Source organism: Macaca mulatta, chromosome 12, assembly GCF_049350105.2.
Source record: "Macaca mulatta isolate MMU2019108-1 chromosome 12, T2T-MMU8v2.0, whole genome shotgun sequence".
NCBI classification, from domain to species: domain Eukaryota; kingdom Metazoa; phylum Chordata; class Mammalia; order Primates; family Cercopithecidae; genus Macaca; species Macaca mulatta.
The window spans coordinates 66,597,648-66,617,968 of NC_133417.1; the positions used below are offsets into that span (position 1 = coordinate 66,597,648).

General features: G+C 36.7%; 1 protein-coding gene across 8 annotated transcripts in view; it reads left to right on the forward strand.

Moving 5' to 3' along the window:
• Positions 1 to 20,321, forward strand: part of SLC4A10 (solute carrier family 4 member 10) — a 387,026-nt gene that overhangs the window by 151,408 nt on the left and 215,297 nt on the right. For all 8 annotated transcript variants that reach the window (NM_001266840.1, XM_015110179.3, XM_077956433.1 and 5 more), the window contains 1 exon segment: positions 8,911 to 8,992. In NM_001266840.1, coding sequence (NP_001253769.1) covers positions 8,911 to 8,992 — 82 coding nt within the window.

The following is a 20,321-nucleotide window of genomic DNA, read 5'->3' on the forward strand; positions in this document are numbered from 1 at the left end:
CATTTTGGATTGGTGGAGTTTTCCAAGTAAATGAAACACTATTCTTACATTAGAGGATTTCACCCTCTAATTCTTATTCTCAGTTCTATTTTTTTTTTGTAGGTATAAAGATGAAACAACACATTCGCTTTGCATAAATAAATGAAACCTAATTTGGTTGGTTGGTATTCCAACACCCCAATTTAGAAAGGAACTTAAATGCTTCTTTAATAAAAACACATAAGACAGAGTGATTTATTGGACCACCTTAGAAGAAATATATTTTATATGATTTACTTAATACAGTAGATGAAACAGATTTAACTTGTATTATCATGAGATGGTATAGTCTATGTCATAGAATAAATATGAGTTTAAAAACCTAATTTCAAATAATATTCCAATAAATTTTATGGCACTATAATATATGAGGTGAAATTAAAAGTTAGGCTTGACTTATGCTTAGATTTCAGTTCAGTTAGTATTTAAATTCTTTTAACACAGCAATCTCTGAGCTGATGTTTGTATATATATTGCCCTATTTAAAGCAGTATGATACAATTAGACCTTAAGCAGTTGAGTCTTTTATATTTGTATTGCACTTTAACTTATATGGTAATGAGCAAAATGGAATGACTTTAGAGTAAATAATGGATGCATATGTTGAATTTTAGCATTGAATCTAAATGTTAATTTTCAATTTTCTTATTTTTAGAATTTAACATAAAAGTAATAAGATGAAAAGAAAACTAAGAAGTTAAATTCTTGTATCTGTTATTTAATGAAACAGTAGCAAAACATTATTAAATCTGAATGTGAAAGTAATATGGTACGTGAGATGTTACAAGTTTGGAAAATTCATGTTTTAACATAGTGAAATGAGTAAAATCAACCTTTGTTTTCTATGAAGTATTTTAACATTAATGAGAATTGCGAAGTCTGAAACCTTTGAAAATAAAAAACACTTAAAAAACTAGCTCTTAGGTCATGTTTATAAAATATATGTGTCCATATATTTTTACTGCTCCTTAAATTAATATTAGAAAATGTTTTATTTATATTAATGAAGATACTCACCCATAGATTGAGAGAGACCATGCATTCCTTGAGTTATGAGAAAACTTCTTTGAAAGTGTTCCGTACTTGTATTTTATTAGTTATTCTTTTTCACTTCCTTTCACACATCCAGAAGTTTATTCTTATACTCTCTTTTTTATTTCCCTGCCATTTTCTACTCTACCCTTCATTCAGCAGTACTTTTTTGAAAGATTTTTCTTACTCAAAGTCATGTACATAGATTGCCATCTTAATTACATGTCCATTTCCACACAATTTGAATCCATGGAGTTTCAGTCATTAAAATAAACATGACACATATGTATAGGTCAGAGTCATAGCAAGAAACAGATGGTCACTCCAAAGGGGTGATAAAGCAAGTTTAATGAAAGGACTATTTGTAATGGTGTGGGCAAATAAGAAATAAAAAATACATATAAAGGTTTAGGCAGGATAAAGGGAAATCAGCTAGGGTTCATGAAATCTTGGAGACCTGCAACAACAGGAATCTAGTACTACCCCTAGGCCTAAAGGAATGAGATGTGGGAGCAGTTAATAAAAATTGGCAAGAGCTATAGGTGTAAAGGAGTCATAGGGCAAGAGCTTTGGTCTATGATAGAGGAATGCAGCAATTTCCATACTATGGCCTAACAGGGGCTATGCCTCTCTTCTCCCATGGTCCAACCCTCTGACATGGTCTCCCCTTGGCTGAACTTAACCAGAAGGTGGAAGGCAAGGAATCTGGTGATGTAGTTTATAAAGAGAGAGCGTGGGGAAAAGAGTGCTAAGCAGATTTATAAGGGTTAATGGAGAATATATAGTACATCATACTGTCCTAATAGCGAATTAAAAGGCAGAAATGGTGGTTGCTTTTTAAAAATTGATATGATAAATAAAGCGGGGAGATACAACCTTACGAAGGGGAATTTGGACCATCTGGCAGAATGGCAGATTCATCTAATCTTTTGACATGGCAATCCACTTCTAGGAATCTATCTCAAAAAATAAACTGGCAAAAATATAAAGTGATATATGTACAAGGTTATCTATTGCCAATAATTGTAATAGCAAAAGACTGGTGGCTATTCAAATGCTTGTCAATAGGAGACTGGTTGACTGAATTATGGTGCATCCATACCATGGAGTATTATACAGCTATAAAATGAATAAGAAGGATCTCTACATACTGTAAAATAATTTTCAGGATATATTGTTAAGTAAGAAAAGCAAGGCACAAGAAAGTGTTTCTAGCATGCCATCTTTTTTTAAAGGAAGGATAATATATTAACTTATAAATATAATTGCTGAGATTATCAAGTGGTAATAGTGGAAGGCTAAATAAAAAATCAATGAAAATGGAGATTTATAGGCAGAGGAAAGGAACAGAGTAGAAGGACAGAGTTAGAAGTAGTTGAAGAAAGAATTCAGAATTGAAAATAAACTGCTTTGTCCTCTATTCATTCTAGAATGCAAAGAGAATTACTAAAAGGCTCACATAATGGATATAAAATATTTGAATTTTACAGCTCATGGCATTATTGTTAGTTTTATTTTGTAAAACTGGAAAAAACATATTTTTTTCAGACCATAGACAAGAGTTATAGTAAATCAGAATAATGTATTTTTAACATATTCATAAAGAGATTAATGATATTCACAAACAATTCCAGAAGAAATAGTTGATATTTTTATGTGAACATTGTAACAGTGAAATGCAGTGGCCCATATTAGCTGCTCTTCCATTAGGGAATGCACTGGTTCAGATGTGAAAGTTGAGCTAGCAATCTTTTTTTGCTATTGCTCTCTAATATTTGCTTAGTAAAATGTAACAACAAAAAATTCTTCTCTTCCTAAATTAACACAACTGACTCTTCTAAAATGGGAAAATATTAACTTGAAAAGTAATGTATTAGAGTTTGTTCATTTGATTAGAAGCCTGTGTAAATGGACTTAAGGTGTGATTTCTGTCGGATTAGTTACTGTTACTGTGTTCCAGGGCAATAGTCTTTACCAGAGCTTTTTAACTTGCAGGTAAAAATCTATTAATAAGTCTTGAAAAAAATTTAATGGATAGTGATGAGTATTTTTAAATGAAGTAGAATACCACAGAGTAGAAAATATCAGGGTGCATTGTTAATGGTAAGTATTCGTTTGTGAAATTTTTGTTTTGTTTACACATATATAAATATGTGACTATGTTGAGATATAAAATGTATTTCTCACTATGGGTCATGTCCAAAAAACTTTTAAAACACTGTCCTATACTACTTACTGGAATTGATTATCTTATAAATGTTTACCCAGTGGGGCTGGGCATGGTGGCTCACATCTGTAATCTTAGCATTTGGAGGCTGAGGTAGGCGGATCACCTGAGGTCAGGAGTTCAAGACCAGGCTGGCCAATGTGGCGAAACCCCATTTCTACTAAAAATGGAAAAATTAGCTAGGCGTGGTGGCACGTGCCTCTAAGCCCAATTACTTGGGAGGCTGAGGCAGGAGAATTGGTTGAACCCAGGAGCCCAGGAGGCAGAGGTTGCAGTGAGCTGAGATCATGCCACTGCACTCCAGCCTGAGTGACAGAGCAAGACTCAAAAAAAAAAAAAAAAAAAGTTTACCTGATGGTATAGCAAGGGTAGATTATACTAAGGGACAATGCAAAATGCAATATGTTTACATGTTTTCTTCCTTACACAGTGCTAAAGTTTACTCCTAAATGAGCAAATACATGTGGAAATTAGGATGCATTAATGTGTTTGATGTTCAATAAATCTAGAGAGTAACTCAGTACAAAATGAAATAAAAATTTATCTTACTATGTGTTTGGGGTAACCAAAAGGCTGGCACCCAGTGCTGTATGTCCCTCTGCATTCCCTTCATCATGTCCCATGTTTACTTGCTCTTGATAACAAGGAGGAAGGGAAGTGCTCTATTAAAAAGTTTTGAACAATATTGAAATGATCTTTCAAACTGTAACAAAAGTAGAGGACTTTTAGTACATGTATTAGTGTTAATTTGTATCTTGGGATTTTTTTTTTTTTTTTTTGCCTAAAAGAGTATACATTTTATTTTTCTGTGAAGCATCCAACGAGTATTTAAAGGGGGTACTGTATATGAAGCTTCAAAATGAGACACGTACATTGAATTACATTCATATTCTAGCTTCTCGTATTTTTCTTTCAAATAAATGTTACAATTAAGTCATTTTTCCTTGCAACTTGTACGGGAATTAAATAATCAACTATTTCGTATTTAGATTCTACTTCTACTTCTGCTGTAAAATTTCACTCTCAGTATCTTTCCAACTATTTAATGGAATTGTCTTTTGGTTGAGGATAGCATAGGTGCCTTATATAAATAAAGAGAAAAATCATTCATATAAGTTAAAAATTGATTCAGGTTCTTGAAATAAAAATTAAATGTTTCACTGCTTAGGGGAAAACATCTTCTGGCCTTTTACACAAAGGTTTACATTTTGCAGTTGTTTTTAAGAGACTGCCATCGTAAGATACAGTGAAATAGTGCTTGTTTTGACCTTTGAACATGGATACATGACTTAGCTTTTGGCATTCTGCCTAACAACACCTCAGAGGGCAGAGATTCATTCTAATGTGACATATATTTGACTATGTCTTGCAAAAAAAATAATAAATTTGCTTTGTAAATATATCAGTAACAGAATCTTAATAGGCTTCAACTTGTATTTGTCTGGTTCGGGAAAATTATATAAACCCCATTTTTAGTTTTTTTCTATTGCTTTTATTGCTCAAACCAAGTCTTTTTAAAAAACTGCCCAAGAGCAAAGCAATGGCTATGAATCCTGTTTTATTTTCATTAAAAAATTTTTTTCCATTCATACATTTCTTTAACTCTTATTGCAAGCACTTAGCCCTGATCTGTCTCAGCATATGTTGTCAGAAAGATACAAGACCACAGGCTAAAAAACATATCTTTCCATTATGTATTTTGCTATGTGTGATGCACAGGAGAGCTGACCTCCCTGGTTGAAATGTATCTATAATCCTTTACCTGAAAGTACTGATTTGTAAAACATGGAGGCAAAAATCTTTATCAAGATTATGTTGAAGAATTAAGAAGCATATCTATATATATATTTTATGTGCGTGTGTGTGTGTGTGTGTGTGTGTGTGTGTGTGTGTGTGTATTCAGGCTTTTTCACAGACATGAGCATTTTTAAACTTTATTTGGTATAAAACATAATGCGTGTTAGTTGTACTTATCCCTACTTCAGACACCTGACTATAACGTCTTGTGTTTTAACACTGCTATTTATGCCATCCTCATAAGTAGTAGGAAAACACTTAACCATATACCTCACACCTCATTTACCAGTTCAGTATCTAACTCCCTGAACTCTTTTCTAAGACAGTAGTAAACCAATCAGAAAAGCTAAGTGGAAACAGATTGTTAATGTCTAAGAATGGTGGAACTTGCTATACTCTGCTCTTACGGGGGTTTTAATTGTTTTTAATGTGTTATCCAAAGGAAGCAGAAAATATTGTGGTATTTTTCTCTTAGAATCCTTTGCCTTGGTCATCTGAAATTAAAACTGATGGGAATAGTTATCTGTTCTGAGTACCCATAAAAAGGCCCTGATAACATCAGCTAAAATATCATTCTCAAAAAGGATTTGGAATTTGTATTCTCAATGTCTCAGTTTCTTCATTTACTTGCTTTGTTACTGTTGGAAGATGATATCACCTCTCAGTTTGCCCCCCAAAACAAGGCCACCTAGTAGAAGGTTCCTCACCTACCATTTTCTTTGTTCAGAATATCTCTGAATACATAACAACCCTTCCAATATTCTTTCCCCCAAACCTCAGAAAAAAAGAGTCCCTATCTTTAATGCTAATAGCTTACTCCTTAGATCAGAGTCATATTCTTTCTTAGCACCTGGGCTAGGGGTAATTTTTATTTACTTCTTTCCTAGCATCTTAGTTCTCTTCTATATTGACACCTTTCCTTTAGCCTTCAGATATGCAAAGGTCTAACTGACTTGAAAACAAAACAAATACTCTGATTTTGAAGACTTCTCAATTATAATCTATTTTTCTTTCAATTATTCATTCTTGAACTGAGGAAACAACCACAAGATGTGTTCAGAAACCCATTGGATCCACAGTGAGACAGATTTCAGCCAGAACTTCACTGACTACCTGACATCCATAAGTCCCTACTCTGGCTGGTGAGCCCAAGTGACATTTTCAGTCTGTTTGGAATAGTGTCAGTTCAGAGACAGCGTCCAGTTATTTCCCTCAAAGTCCGATTATTTCCTTTTCCCCAATGCACAGTCATCCTGGTAAAAGATGGTAGGTCTCTTTGGGGAAGGCTGTGAGAAAGACTACAAATTTTTGGCAGTGTAGCAAGATCCTTTCTCTAGTGGATCTGGCCTCTCCTTCATTCAAGAGGTTCTGGGTCTGTAAATTGGCTCAAGTATGGACATTGATTGAGAGACCATGACTCTTCTTATGATTCAAGTTAGACTTGTTTACTGACCTAGAACCTGACCTTTTGTGCTTCTACAGATCATGTAAGAATTTAGTAGACTGCACATCTATTTCACTTCTAGTGACACCTTGATCAACTAACAAATACCATAGGTCTCTGAATCAGACTATTCTGATTACTGTTTTTACTACTGTTTATATGTTAACCACACCCATCTTTAGTGACTATGTGCTGTCTTTTGGCTCCTGTCCTGCCTCGGATCTAATTATCCAATTCCATTTTAGGATTTCAGTTTGATGACAGCAGTTTCCTTATAATTCCTGACCCACAGAGGAAAAAGACCATAGAGCTCTTCAAGGATGCTAGGGTTCCCATCACAAATTCGTTTCCCATAGTCCTGGTGAAAGATGTGTCTTCTGGACCCTCCTGGTATGGGCAAGCAGGCCTTAAATTATAAATCTACTCTAACATTTCAGTCTTCCTAAGCCTTTATATACTTTCCTCTACAGTGTAACAAAGCAGTTCTGGAATTTCAACTTCATTTAGCATAGCCCATTTTTTGGTTCATGTTTTAGCCAACTAACCAAACTGTTGGAGTCCTTTCTAACCCCTTGAGTGATGACATTAAATATAGGATCTCTGTTTAGTGGGTCCATATCAATAAAGTCAGCCTGAGCCAATGTTATATTCCTTCCATTATTACCTCAACACCCTTAATATCCATTCCCACATATGTTTCCTGTATTTCTGTCTGTATAGATTGGAAACATCTTGCAGTTATTTGGAATGTAGCTCAACTCCTTGTGGGTCACATTTTGTACCTCACCTTTCAAGGCCCACTGGAACTTAAGTCTAGTCAAAGGTCTAAAAGCAAAGACATGCAGTGGGGGGTAAGCCAATGAGAATCAGCAGTGCTTTGCAAGGCAAGAACTATATCCTCTTGCCCCATTTATTCATGATAGATCACCTCATTAGTTTTGCTTGATTAGATTTTGACTTTTGCATTTTCCTTATATGTTCCCCTCACAAAGTTACCAATGATCATGTAGTCCAAGTTCAACAACTTTGGAAAATAATTTTGCATCATTTTAAAAAATGTCTATATGTTGTTTGACATTATTGATTCTTCTTTCATTTCTCTTCTCCTTACTCTAATTTTTCATGTGCCTTATTTATAAGAATTCTCCAACATTGAGACATTGAAAATTTTTTTCCTCCCCCTCTCTGTTCTGTCCATACTCTTAAATTAACAGTAATTTATTTCTTTTCTGGATTCCCATGACTCTTGTATTCACTGCTACATATTATGGCACTCTGTCAAAGATTTCTTCCTTAATGGAAGAAAGGCAGGTCCCCAATGTCTGATGCTCCAATGTATTGATGGATAGAAGAAAAAAAAGTTTTTACATTTTAAATTTATTTTTTTTATTTTCTTTTCAGCATACTCTGGCTTTCAAAGAAGAAACAAAAACCTTTTTTCTACTAGTCATATACCAGAATAGACAGGAATAGATCTTGGAAGCTTCACTCACCTTTAGTCTATCTTTTTATTTCTCCTTTTGTGCTCAGTGTTCACTGTTAAGGTAATTTTTATAGAGGTGTGCACAACCAGATAAAAGTTGGAAATATAATAGTTTACATTTTATTTCTTTCAGAATTTTGTATTTTGTCTATTCCTGCATTGTCAAAATGGATTGATTATACTCAGCCCCCCTTCCATTATTTTTTGAGTACCAAATTAGTGACTATAGTATTTTGAACATATGTTTAGTACTCAGAAGACATAGCCTCTATTCACTCATTCTAAATTGGCAAAAATATAGAGAGACACTAGAAGATTTAGTGCACATGATCATAATTTACTATTTAGTTAGAATAAAATGCATTATACTGAAGCAAAGTAATTAGAATTGCCTTTTACCTAATAATTGCTACTAATTGCTTTCAAGAGATTAGATCCCCCAACCCCATTTTTAATGACAGTGGAATTATTTTACCTGCCATAGCATTAATGGTGTTAATACTATTGATTTTCATATTTTCCTTGCGTAGTTCAAAATGTCATCTTGTTAACAAGAATTCTTTATCAAGGATAAAAATGCCTGTTACTAAATAGATAGGATAACTATTTTTTTGTTGTTTTTCATCTCACTAACAAATGGTGCCAACTGGAATGTTTGACTGCCTCCAATGTTATAAAAAACCAGATGATATTTCTTCAAATATGTGGTCAAATTTATTTTAGTCTTCTTTTTGAGCCAACACTTAATAATCAAATAGACTACTCATGAACAACTAGATTTAAGTGACTGAATTAAACTTTGAAATATCAGATTTTATCAAGGTTTGTTTTTTGAAATTAAGATAATATGTGTGTTATCATTTAATCTTCCTTATCCTCATTTAACAGAGAAATGATGAAGAAGCAGTTGTGGATAGAGGTGGAACTCGTTCTATTCTCAAAACACACTTTGAGAAAGAAGATTTAGAAGGTAAGACCTTTTTTCTTGGGATAGCTATTGGTATGCTTTCCAAAAGTATTTCAAAGATAAATGTAGTTTGTCACATTGTGAAGAATTGCAAAAGTTGATATCAGAGTAATGGTAGCTTATTGGGGAGGAGTACATCTGATTGTTTTGGTACAGTCTGGAATGTCAGTAGGCAGACCTGAAAACAATGAGAAGCATCAGTTCATCAAACAGACATTTATTGAACCCCTACTATATTCTAAGCACTGTACTCTGTGTCAATCTTTCAATAATCCCTGCTTCGTGTAATTACAATCAATTGAGACATGATGACAGATCAGCATATCAAGTGCTGTATGAGAGGTGAATGTGGGACAGGAGGGGCATCTAACTCAGCCTGTGTTGTCAGAGTAGGCTGTCACTGGAAGAGAGGTAAGAACAATTGGAATTCTCATTTTACTCATATATATGTGTGTGTGTGTGTGTATGTGTGTATATATATGTATACACCCACACACACGTATAGGAAAGATATAGGCACCATTTTTGTGTGTTCTCTTTAATAGGAAGAAGGATGACTAATTCAACAGGGAGGTAGTATGGCCCAGTGGTTAACTGTAAAAGTTCTGAAACCAGACTGCAGTGGATTCAAATACCAGTGCTGCCCCTTATTTATCATAGGAACTTCAGCCGGTTAGTTACCTTTTCTGCACCTCAGTGTCCTTAACTGTTAAAGCAAGGATAATAATGGAATACATTTCCTAGTTTTTCTATGAGAATTAATGGAAAATTACTTAGAATACTACCTGGCAAAAGAGTTGTATAAATATTGTCAATTATTGTTATACCAACATTTAATGTACATACAGGATTAGCTAATTGTCACTAATGAGAAATTGTTACTAATGAGATACAAGGTATAGTATTTGTCATCTTTTGATTGAAAAGTAAAAGCAAGGTGATCTTAAGTACAAGTCATCAGAGAGAGCTCCCAATAAACCACTGAGTTGAGAGGTAAGAGTTTTTTCATTTTAAGCCTTGTAATGTAACCATTTATAGTACAATTAAATTAATTCTTCTTGGATCTTATCTTTAGTCACAACACTGACATAACAGGAGACTTACTATAACCTTTAGAAACAACTCTCAACAACTATATCGACTCTTTGCCTGACATTTTTCTTGTTGCACAAAAATACTCAGATCTAAGAAGGTTATGCTTACTGGGTAGGCCTATTGATTTGCTATGTTATCCACATTCATTACATAAATTTAAGGGAGCAAAACCTTGAAAAATCTAGACTGGTAATGGATAATATTTTAAAAATTATCTTTGGGTTTGAAATGCCATTACATTTTTTTAAACAACATATTTACCTTCCTATTTATGTCATGCTATGACAAGCTATCCCTATTTTTTTTATTTATTTATTTTTTTAATACTTTAAGTTCTAGGGTGCATGTGGATAACGTGCAGGTTTGTTACATATGTATACTTGTGCCATGTTGGCGTGCTGCACCCATCAACTCATCATTTACGTCAGGTATAACTCCCAGTGCAATCCCTCCCCCCTGCCCCCTCCCTGTGATAGGCCCCAGTGTATGATGTTCCCCTTCCCGAGTCCAAGTGATCTCATTGTTCAGTCCCACCTATGAGTGAGAACATGCGGTGTGTGGTTTTCTGTTCTTGCGAGAGTTTGCTGAGAATGATGGTTTCCAGCTGCATCCATGTCCCTACAAAGGACACAAACTCATCCTTTTTGATGGCTGCATAGTATTCCATGGTGTATATGTGCCACATTTTCTTAATCCAGTCTGCCACTGATGGACATTTGGGTTGATTCCAAGTCTTTGCTATTGTGAATAGTGCTGCAATAAACATACGTGTGCATGTGTCTTTATAGCAGCATGATTTATAATCCTTTGGGTATATACCCAGTAATGGGATGACTAGGTCATATGGTACTTCTAGTTCTAGATCCTTGAGGAATCGCCATACTGTTTTCAACAATGGTTGAACTAGTTTAAAATCCCACCAACAGTGTAAAAGTGTTCCTATTTCTCCACATCCTCTCCAGCACCTGTTGTTTCCTGACTTTTGAATGATTGCCATTCTAACTGGTATGAGATGGTATCTCATTGTGGTTTTGATTTGCATTTCTCTGATGGCCAGTGATGATGAGCATTTTTTCATGTGTCTGTTAGCTGTATGAATGTCTTCTTTTGAGAAATGTCTGTTCATATCCTTTGCCCACTTTTCGATGGGGTTGTTTGGTTTTTTTTTGTAAATTTGTTTGAGTTCTTTGTAGGTTCTGGATATTAGCCCTTTGTCAGCTGAGTCGATTGCAAAAATTTTCTCCTATTCTGTAGGTTGCCTGTTCACTCTGATGGTAGTTTCTTTTGCTGTGCAGAAGCTCTTTAGTTTAATGAGATCCCATTTGTCAATTTTGGCTTTTGTTGCTGTTGCTTTTGGTGTTTTAGACATGAAGTCCTTGCCCATGCCTATGTCCTGAATGGTATTACCTAGGTTTTCTTCTAGGGTTTTTATGGTATTAGGTCTAACAATTAAGTCTCTAATCCATCTTGAATTAATTTTCGTATAAGAAGTAAGGAAAGGATCCAGTTTCAGCTTTCTACTCATGGCTAGCCAATTTTCCCAGCATCATTTATTAAATAGGGAATCCTTTCCCCATTTCTTGTTTTTCTGAGGTTTGTCAAAGATCAGTTGGCTGTAGATGTGTGGTATTATTTCTGAGGACTCTGTTCTGTTCCATTGGTCTGTGTCTCTGTTTTGGTACCAGTACCATGCTGTTTTGGTTACTGTAGCCTTGTAGTATAGTTTGAAGTCAGGTAGCGTGATGCCTCCAGCTTTGTTCTTTTGACTTAGGATTGTCTTGGCAATGGGAGCTCTTTTTTGCTTCCATATGAACTTTAAAGCAGTTTTTTCCAATTCTGTGAAGAAAGTCATTGGTAGCTTGATGGGGATGGCATTGAATCTCTAAATAACCTTGGGCAGTATGGCCATTTTCATGATATTGATTCTTCCTATCCATGAGCATGGTATGTTCTTCCATTTGTTTGTGTCCTCTTTGATTTCACTGAGCAGTGGTTTGTAGTTCTCCTTGAAGAGGTCCTTTACATCCCTTGTAAGTTGGATTCCTAGGTATTTCATTCTCTTTGAAGCAATTGTGAATGGAAGTTCATTCATGATTTGGCTCTCTGTTTGTCTGTTACTGGTGTATAAGAATGCTTGTGATTTTTGCACATTAATTTTGTATCCTGAGACTTTGCTGAAGTTGCTTATCAGCTTAAGGAGATTTTGGGCTGAGACAATGGGGTTTTCTAAATATACAATCATGTCATCTGTAAACAGGGACAATTTGACTTCCTCATTTCCATACTGAATACCCTTGATTTCTTTCTCTTGCCTGATTGCCCTAGCCAGAACTTCCAACACTATGTTGAATAGGAGTGGTGAGAGAGGGCATCCCTGTCTTGTGCCAGTTTTCAAAGGGAATTTTTCCAGTTTTTGCCCATTCAGTATGATATTGGCTGTAGGTTTGTCATAAATAGCTCTTATTATTTGAGATACGATCCATCAGTAGCAAATTTATTGAGCGTTTTTAGCATGAAGGGCTATTGAATTTTGTCAAAGGCCTTTTCTGCATCTATTGAGATAATCATGTGGTTTTTGTCTTTGGTTCTGTTTATATGCTGGATTACGTTTATTGATTTGCATATGTTGAACCAGCCTTGCATCCCAGGGATGAAGCCCACTTGATCATGGTGGATAAGCTTTTTGATGTGCTGCTGGATCCGGTTTGCCAGTATTTTATTGAGGATTTTTGCATCAATGTTCATCAGGGGTATTGGTCTAAAATTCTCTTTTTTTGTTGTGTCTCTGCCAGGCTTTGGTATCAGGATGATGTTGGCCTCATAAAATGAGTTAGGGAGGATTCCCTCTTTTTCTATTGATTGGAATAGTTTCAGAAGGAATGGTACCAGCTCCTCCTTGTACCTCTGGTGGAATTGAGCTGTGAATCCATCTGGTCCTGGACTTTTTTTCGTTGGTAGGCTATTAATTATTGCCTCAATTTCAGAGCCTGCTATTGGTCTATTCAGGAATTCAGCTTATTCCTGGTTTAGTCTTGGGAGAGTGTAAGTGTCCAGGAAATTGTCCATTTCTTCTAGATTTTCCAGTTTATTTGTGTAGAGGTGTTCATAGTATTTTCTAATGGTAGTTTGTATTTCTGTGGGGTCGGTGGTGATATCCCCTTTATCATTTCTTATTGTGTCTATTTGATTCTTCTCTCTTTTCTTCTTTATTAGTCTTTCTAGCGGTCTATCAATTTGTTGATCTTTTCAAAAAACCAACTCCTGGATTCATTGATTTTTTGGAGGGTTTTTTGTGTCTCTGTCTCCTTCAGTTCTTCTCTGATCTTAGTTATTTCTTGCCTCCTGCTAGCTTTTGAATGTGTTTGTTCTTGCTTCTCTAGTTCTTTTAATTGTGATGTTATAGTGTCAATTTTAGATCTTTCCAGCTTTCTCTTGTGGGCATTTAGTGCTCTAAATTTCCCTCTACACATTGCTTTAAATGTGTTCCAGAGATTCTGGTATGTTGTATCTTTGTTCTCATTGGTTTCAAAGAACATCTTTATTTCTGCCTTCATTTCGTTATGTACCCAGTAGTCATTCAGGAGCAGGTTATTCAGTTTCCATGTAGTTGAGCGGTTTTGATTGAGTTTCTTAGTCCTGAGTTCTAGTTTGTTTGCACTGTGGTCTGAGAGACAGTTTGTTATGATTTCTGTTCTTGTACATTTGCTGAGGAGTGCTTTACTTCCAATTATGTGGTCAATTTTGGAATAAGTGTGATGTGGTGCTGAGAAGAATGTATATTCTCTCGATTTGGGGTGGAGAGTTCTATAGATGTCTATTAGGTCTGCTTGCTGCAGAGATGAGTTCAATTCCTGGATATCCTTGTTAACTTTCTGTCTCGTTGATCTGTCTAATGTTGATAGTGGAGTGTTGAAGTCTCCCATTATTATTGTATGGGAGTCTAAGTCTCTTTGTAAGTCCCTAAGGACTTGCTTTATGAATCTGGGTGATCCTGTATTGGGTGTATATATATTTAGGATAGTTAGCTCTTCCTATTGAATTGATCCCTTTACCATTATGTAATGGCCTTCTTTGTCTCTTTTGATCTTTGATGGTTTAAAGTCTGTTTTTTCAGAGACTAGGATTGCAACCCCTGCTTTTTTTTGTTCTCCATTTGTTTGGTAGATCTTCCTCCATCCCTTTATTTTGAGTCTATGTATGTCTCTGCATGTGAGATGGGTCTCCTGAATACAGCAAACTGATGGGTCTTGACTCTATCCAGTTTGCCAGTCTGTGTCTTCTAATTGGAGCATTTAGTCCATTTACATTTAAGGTTAATATTGTTATGTGTGAACTTGATCCTGCCATTATGATATTAAGTGGTTATTTTGCTCGTTAGTTGATGCAGTTTCTTCCTAGCCTCGATGGTCTTTACATTTTGGCATGTTTTTGCAATGGCTGGTACCGGTTGTTCCTTTCCATGTTTAGTGCTTCCTTCAGTGTCTCTTGTAAGGCAGGCCTGGTGGTGACAAAATCTCTAAGCATTTGCTTATCTGTAAAGGATTTTATTTCTCCTTCACTTATGAAACTTAGTTTGGCTGGATATGAAATTCTGGGTTGAAAATTCTCTTCTTTAAGAATGTTGAATATTGGCCCCCACTCTCTTCTGGCTTGTAGAGTTTCTGCCGAGAGATCTGCTGTTTGTCTGATGGGCTTCCCTTTGTGGGTAACCCGACCTTTCTCTCTGGCTGCCCTTAGGATTTTTTCCTTCATTTCAACTTTGGTGAATCTGGCAATTATGTGTCTTGGAGTTGCTCTTCTCGAGGAGTATCTTTGTGGCGTTCTCTGTATTTCCTGAATTTGAATGTTGGCCTGTCCTACTAGGTTGGGGAAGTTCTCCTGGATGATATCCTGAAGAGTGTTTTCCAACTTGGTTCCATTTTCCCCCTCACTTTCAGGCACCCCAATCAGACGTAGATTTGGTCTTTTTACATAATCCCATACTTCTTGCAGGCTTTGTTCATTTCTTTTTCTTCTTTTTTCTTTAGGTTTCTCTTCTCGCTTCATTTCATTCATTTGATCCTCAATCGCTGATACTCTTTCTTCCAGTTGATCGAGTCGGTTACTGAAGCTTGTGCATTTGTCACGTATTTCTCGTGTCATGGTTTTCATCTCTGTCAATTCGCTTATGGCCTTCTCAGCATTAATTTTTCTAGTTATCAATTCTTCCACTCTTTTTTCAAGATTTTTAGTTTCTTTGCGCTGGGTACGTAATTCCTCCTTTAGCTCTGAGAAGTTTGATGGACTGGAGCCTTCTTCTCTCATCTTGTCAAAGTCATTCTCCGTCCAGCTTTGATCCATTGCTGGCGATGAGCTGCGCTCCTTTGCAGGGGGCGATGCGCTCTTATTTTTTGAATTTCCAGCTTTTCTGCCCTGCTTTTTCCCCATCTTTGTGGTTTTATCTGCCTCTGGTCTTTGATGATGGTGATGTACTTATGGGGTTTTGGTGTGGGTGTCCTTCCTGTTTGTTAGTTTTCCTTATAACAGTCAGGACCCTCAGCTGTAGGTCTGTTGGAGATTGCTTGAGGTCCACTCCAGACCCTGTTTGCCTGGGTATCAGCAGCAGAGGCTGCAGAAGATAGAATATTGCTGAACAGCGAGTGTACCTTTCTAATTCTTGCTTTGGAAGCTTCCTCTCAGGGGTGTACTCCACCGTTTGAGGTGTGGGGTGTTGGTCTGCCCCTAGTGGGGAATGTCTCCCAGTTAGGCTACTCAGGGGTCAAGGACCCACTTGAGCAGGCAGTCTGTCCGTTCTCAGATCTCACCCTCCGTGTTGGGAGATCCACTGCTCTCTTCAAAGCTGTCAGACAGAGTCGTTTGCGTCTGCAGAGGTTTCAGCTGCTTTTTGTTGTTGTTGTTGTTTAGCTGTGCCCTGTCCCCAGAGGTGGAGTCTACAGAGACAGGCAGGACTCCTTGAGCTGCTGTGAGCTCCACCCAGCTCTAGCTTCCCAGGGGCTTTGTTTATCTACTTAAGCCTCAGCCATGGTGGGCGCCCCTCCCTCAGCCTCCCTGCTGCCTTGATCGCAGACTACTGTGCTAGCAATGAGGGAGGCTCCGTGGGCGTGGGACCCTCCTGGCCAGGTGTGGGATATAGTCTCCTGGTGTGCCCGTTTGCTAAGATCCTTGGTAGAGCACAGTATTGGGGTGGGAGTTACCTGATTTTCTAGGTGTTGTGTGTCTCAGTTCCCCTGGCTAGGAAAAGGGATTCCCTTCCCCCTTGTGCTTCCCAGGTGAGGCGATGCCTCACCCTGCTTCAGCTCTCGCTGGTCGGGCTGCAGCAGCTGACCAGCACCAATTGTCAGGCATGCCCTAGTGAGATAAACCCAGTACCTCAGTTGAAAATGCAGAAATCACCTGTCTTCTGTGTCGCTGGCACTGGGAGTTGAAGACTGGAGCTGTTCCTTTTTGGCCATCTTGCTCCGCCCCAAAAAAAGTCAGCTATCCCTATCTTTACTAAACACACACCAAGAAAACCTAACACCACAAGATGGTAGCCTAGAAATATGCTCAGTTCCAAGAAAAAATCATCTTGAGTTTAAAGATGGTGAATGGTCCTTTTTGTTGGAAAATACTTAATTAAAAAATAGGGTTTACTAAGATCATTTTAATTGTTATACCTACATATATTACATATGCTTTGCTTGGCATAGTTAAGAAATATAGATAACAGTGTGCAATGCTTACTAAAAGAGATTTCTGATTGGTTTTGCACAATTGGATTAGCCAGATTTTGTTCTATTTACTGATTTCAATAATACGTAATTGAATCCAAGAAGCGAATAACTGTGATTAAGTCACTGGTGATTAAAATTAACTATAGAATGCAAATTAACATTGAATTTTAGAATTTTGAAGGAAAACAGGAAAAAATCTGATTTATATTGACGTTCTAATATTTGTTTTACACACAGCCCATACTAAATAAACAGTCTAACATTTGAAGATGCTATGGAGGGTTCTCTTGTGATGCACACAAAAATTTAAGAGATCTATTAGTTGTTCTGGATCGATTAGCCAGAGTCAGGAAATAGTGCAAGAGTGAGGTGATGGGTATCATGGTTCAGCAAGAATCAGCTGGCAGCAGAACATCACATGAGTAAGTGGGAGAGCACCAAGGAGAAAGGTAGCATTATTGAGATAATGGTGATAGTAATTCATCTTCTGTTTGGTGTTATGGTAATTCATCTTCTGTTTGGTGTTACTATAACAGAATGCCACAGACTGGATAATTTATAAAGAAAATAAATTTATATCTAACAGTTCCAGAGACTGAGAAGTCCAAGATTGGGAGGTCCATATCTGGTTAGGACCTTTGTGCTGTATCATCCCATGGTGGAAGGTGGAAGGATGAGAGCGGGGAGAGAGATTGAGCTTACAGTCTCAAGCCTTTTGATAATCCACATTAATCCATCCATTCCTGAGAGTGGAGCTCTCATGACCTAAACACTTCCCATTAGGCCCCACCTCACAAATTGTTGCACTGGGGATTAAATTTCCAACACATGCCTCTTGGGGACACATTCAAACTGTAGTGTCCTCCTTTTGTGCAATTTAAAGGGAAAGAACAAAACTCCACTTTTAAAGAGCTTCTTTATTAAGGCAGTTAATACACAATAAATATTTTAAATAAAATGGATTTGGGAATTGCTATCATAAACACATTTTAAAAATATGTAAACTCTTAAAATTTTACATTTGAAAATGAGTGTTTCTCAGGAGTTATGTGTATATATTTATTTAATAAAATTACTGGTGTAATATAACATCCTGAGTACAGATTGTAGAAATGCCAGATGTTTAAAAATATCTGTAAAGTCTCAGGTGCAATATATTTAATGGGAAATGATCCCCTGTTCAATAACAACAGGTTGGTATATTAGTTAATTTCTTCATATGTATATTATACATTCTGCTAAATGATATATCAAGTGTATAATTTTCTCTCTCTAAGTCTGTTTCTTTATTTTATGTATATCTTGTACAATTTTATGTCTTTTCCTCCTATTAAAATAGAAAGAAAACAATCTTATTAGATTCTTCTATTAACCTCCTATTTTTGTAAATCATGTAGTCAGTCAGTACATTCTTTCAGTTCTATCTCAGTGGTGTCTCTACTCATCTCCTCTCCCTTCCATTCCCACTGCCACTGCTCTACTGCCCTCTCTCTCCTATGTACTTTGCACTGAGTCTTTCCCATTATACAGCCTCCTTAATACTGCCAGAGTGTTCTTTCTAAGCCTACTTCTATTTCCTGCAATAAAAACAGTGAAGGGTATTGAATCCCTGTCATCAGATAACTTCAGGATTCTGAGTAGAGCAAAAATTGTTGAGGTTAAGCGATTTCTGTTTTTGGCCTCCCATGTCAATGTGAGATGAGTACTATCTAAGTATAAGATTACAAAATGGGAAATACATTAATACCCTTAAAATTCTTTCTTCTACTTGCCCTTTAACACATGTCAGATAAAACATAAGATACCCAGATACATTTGAATTTAAGGTAAATAATAAACAACTTTTTAGTATAGGTAACATCCCATGCAATGTTTTTATTTATTACTTTTTATTTGCTAAATCTGGAAAACTTAGTAGTGGATATTACAGTGAACCACCAATATTCCCCTTCAAGGACTGAGGTATTTATTTCCTTAGTTGCCAGAGGTGTTGCCTGCTTGATGGCTTATACTTACTTCCTCCCCAGGAATTACCTTCAGCTGAAAGGAGCTGCCTCTTGCCTATGGGAGCTGCCTTCCTTGTGGTTTACTGAATGAGTACAATTCAATGAGTACATGACCCTATAGTCAATGAAGGCTTACAAAAGTCTGGCCCCCTTGCCCCAGTATGAGACAACTCTGAAGGGTTGTCCCAGCATCAGAGTTCCATTTGGAATCTATTGAGACCTCTACTGCAATTGCACCATAATTTCAAGCTCGCCCTGTACCAAAAAAATTCCCGTAATCTTTCAGTGTTGTTATTGCTGACAGTTCTCCTCAACAAACTCCCTGAACACATATCTCAGAATCTGTTTCCTAGGGAAGCCAGTCCTCCAATTGATCATTTCCCTGTTCCCTAAATAGTACCGATAGACGTACTTGATAGTTGGCAGGAGCACTATATTGATTATTTAGCTTGTGGAGTTGAGAACTATTGTAGTGGCTTAGGGGACTCTAAACTACTTGATTTGGCCATGATAGTAAATGAAAATCAGTGTTGCATCTGAGGGAGAATGGCAGAGTTTCTTCTCAAGTTTCTGCTGCTTTTAAAGGCCTAAAGTATGTGTCAGTGTGGCCACAACAGAAACTTGTCACATCCTGGAGGATGACAATGGACTACTTCAAATTCACCCAACTGGTAGCACCAATTGCAGCTGCTGTATCAGATGTGGGATCTTGGCTACAGCAGGTTAACATGGCCTCAGGAACATGGTATGCAGCTATTGATCTGGAAAATGCATTTTTCTCCCAATTACTATCGAAAAGGAGTACCAGGGGTAGTTACCATTCCTGTGGGAAGTACAACAGCGCATATTTATAGTCTTGTTCCAGGACTATGTTAACTCTCCTACCTTCTATCATAATAGAGTCCAAGGGGATTTGGATGAGTGAATGTCATACAGAACATCACATTGCTTCACCATATTAACCCAATGACCAGGAAGTGGCAAGTATGTTGGAGGTCTTGGTAAGAGAGACACATTTCGGTTTCTGTTTCTCAGTGAATCTGATTAAAAAAACAACATGAAAGAGAATGCCACTCAATACTGAGCCTTCAGCTCCAGGGTGAATGCATGGATAGGTGACGTGAGTTTCTATAGGAACTCAGTGAAAATAACCCAGTGCCCCTTCAGTTACTCTTATTCACCTCAGTTCTCTCTTCATTATTCACCTTTGTCCTGTCCAGTTTTTCTCAGAATGAATGATGGCACTTTTTAAAATTTAATGGATATTTTATTTTTTTCAGATATGAACATTGTTTTATCTTCTGCAGGCATAAGGGTAAATTTACCCAAATAGTATGATCTATTAACAACTTAAATGATCATAAAGAAAATTTAATAGCTAAAGGTGATGTGCTATAATTTCAGCCATTTTGAATGCAGTGATCAACTACCAATCAAGGAGATGCTATTAAAAAAATGGGACTGTTTTTCTTAATTATTTGAAAATATTTTTGTGTAGATCATATAGGAATAGCATAA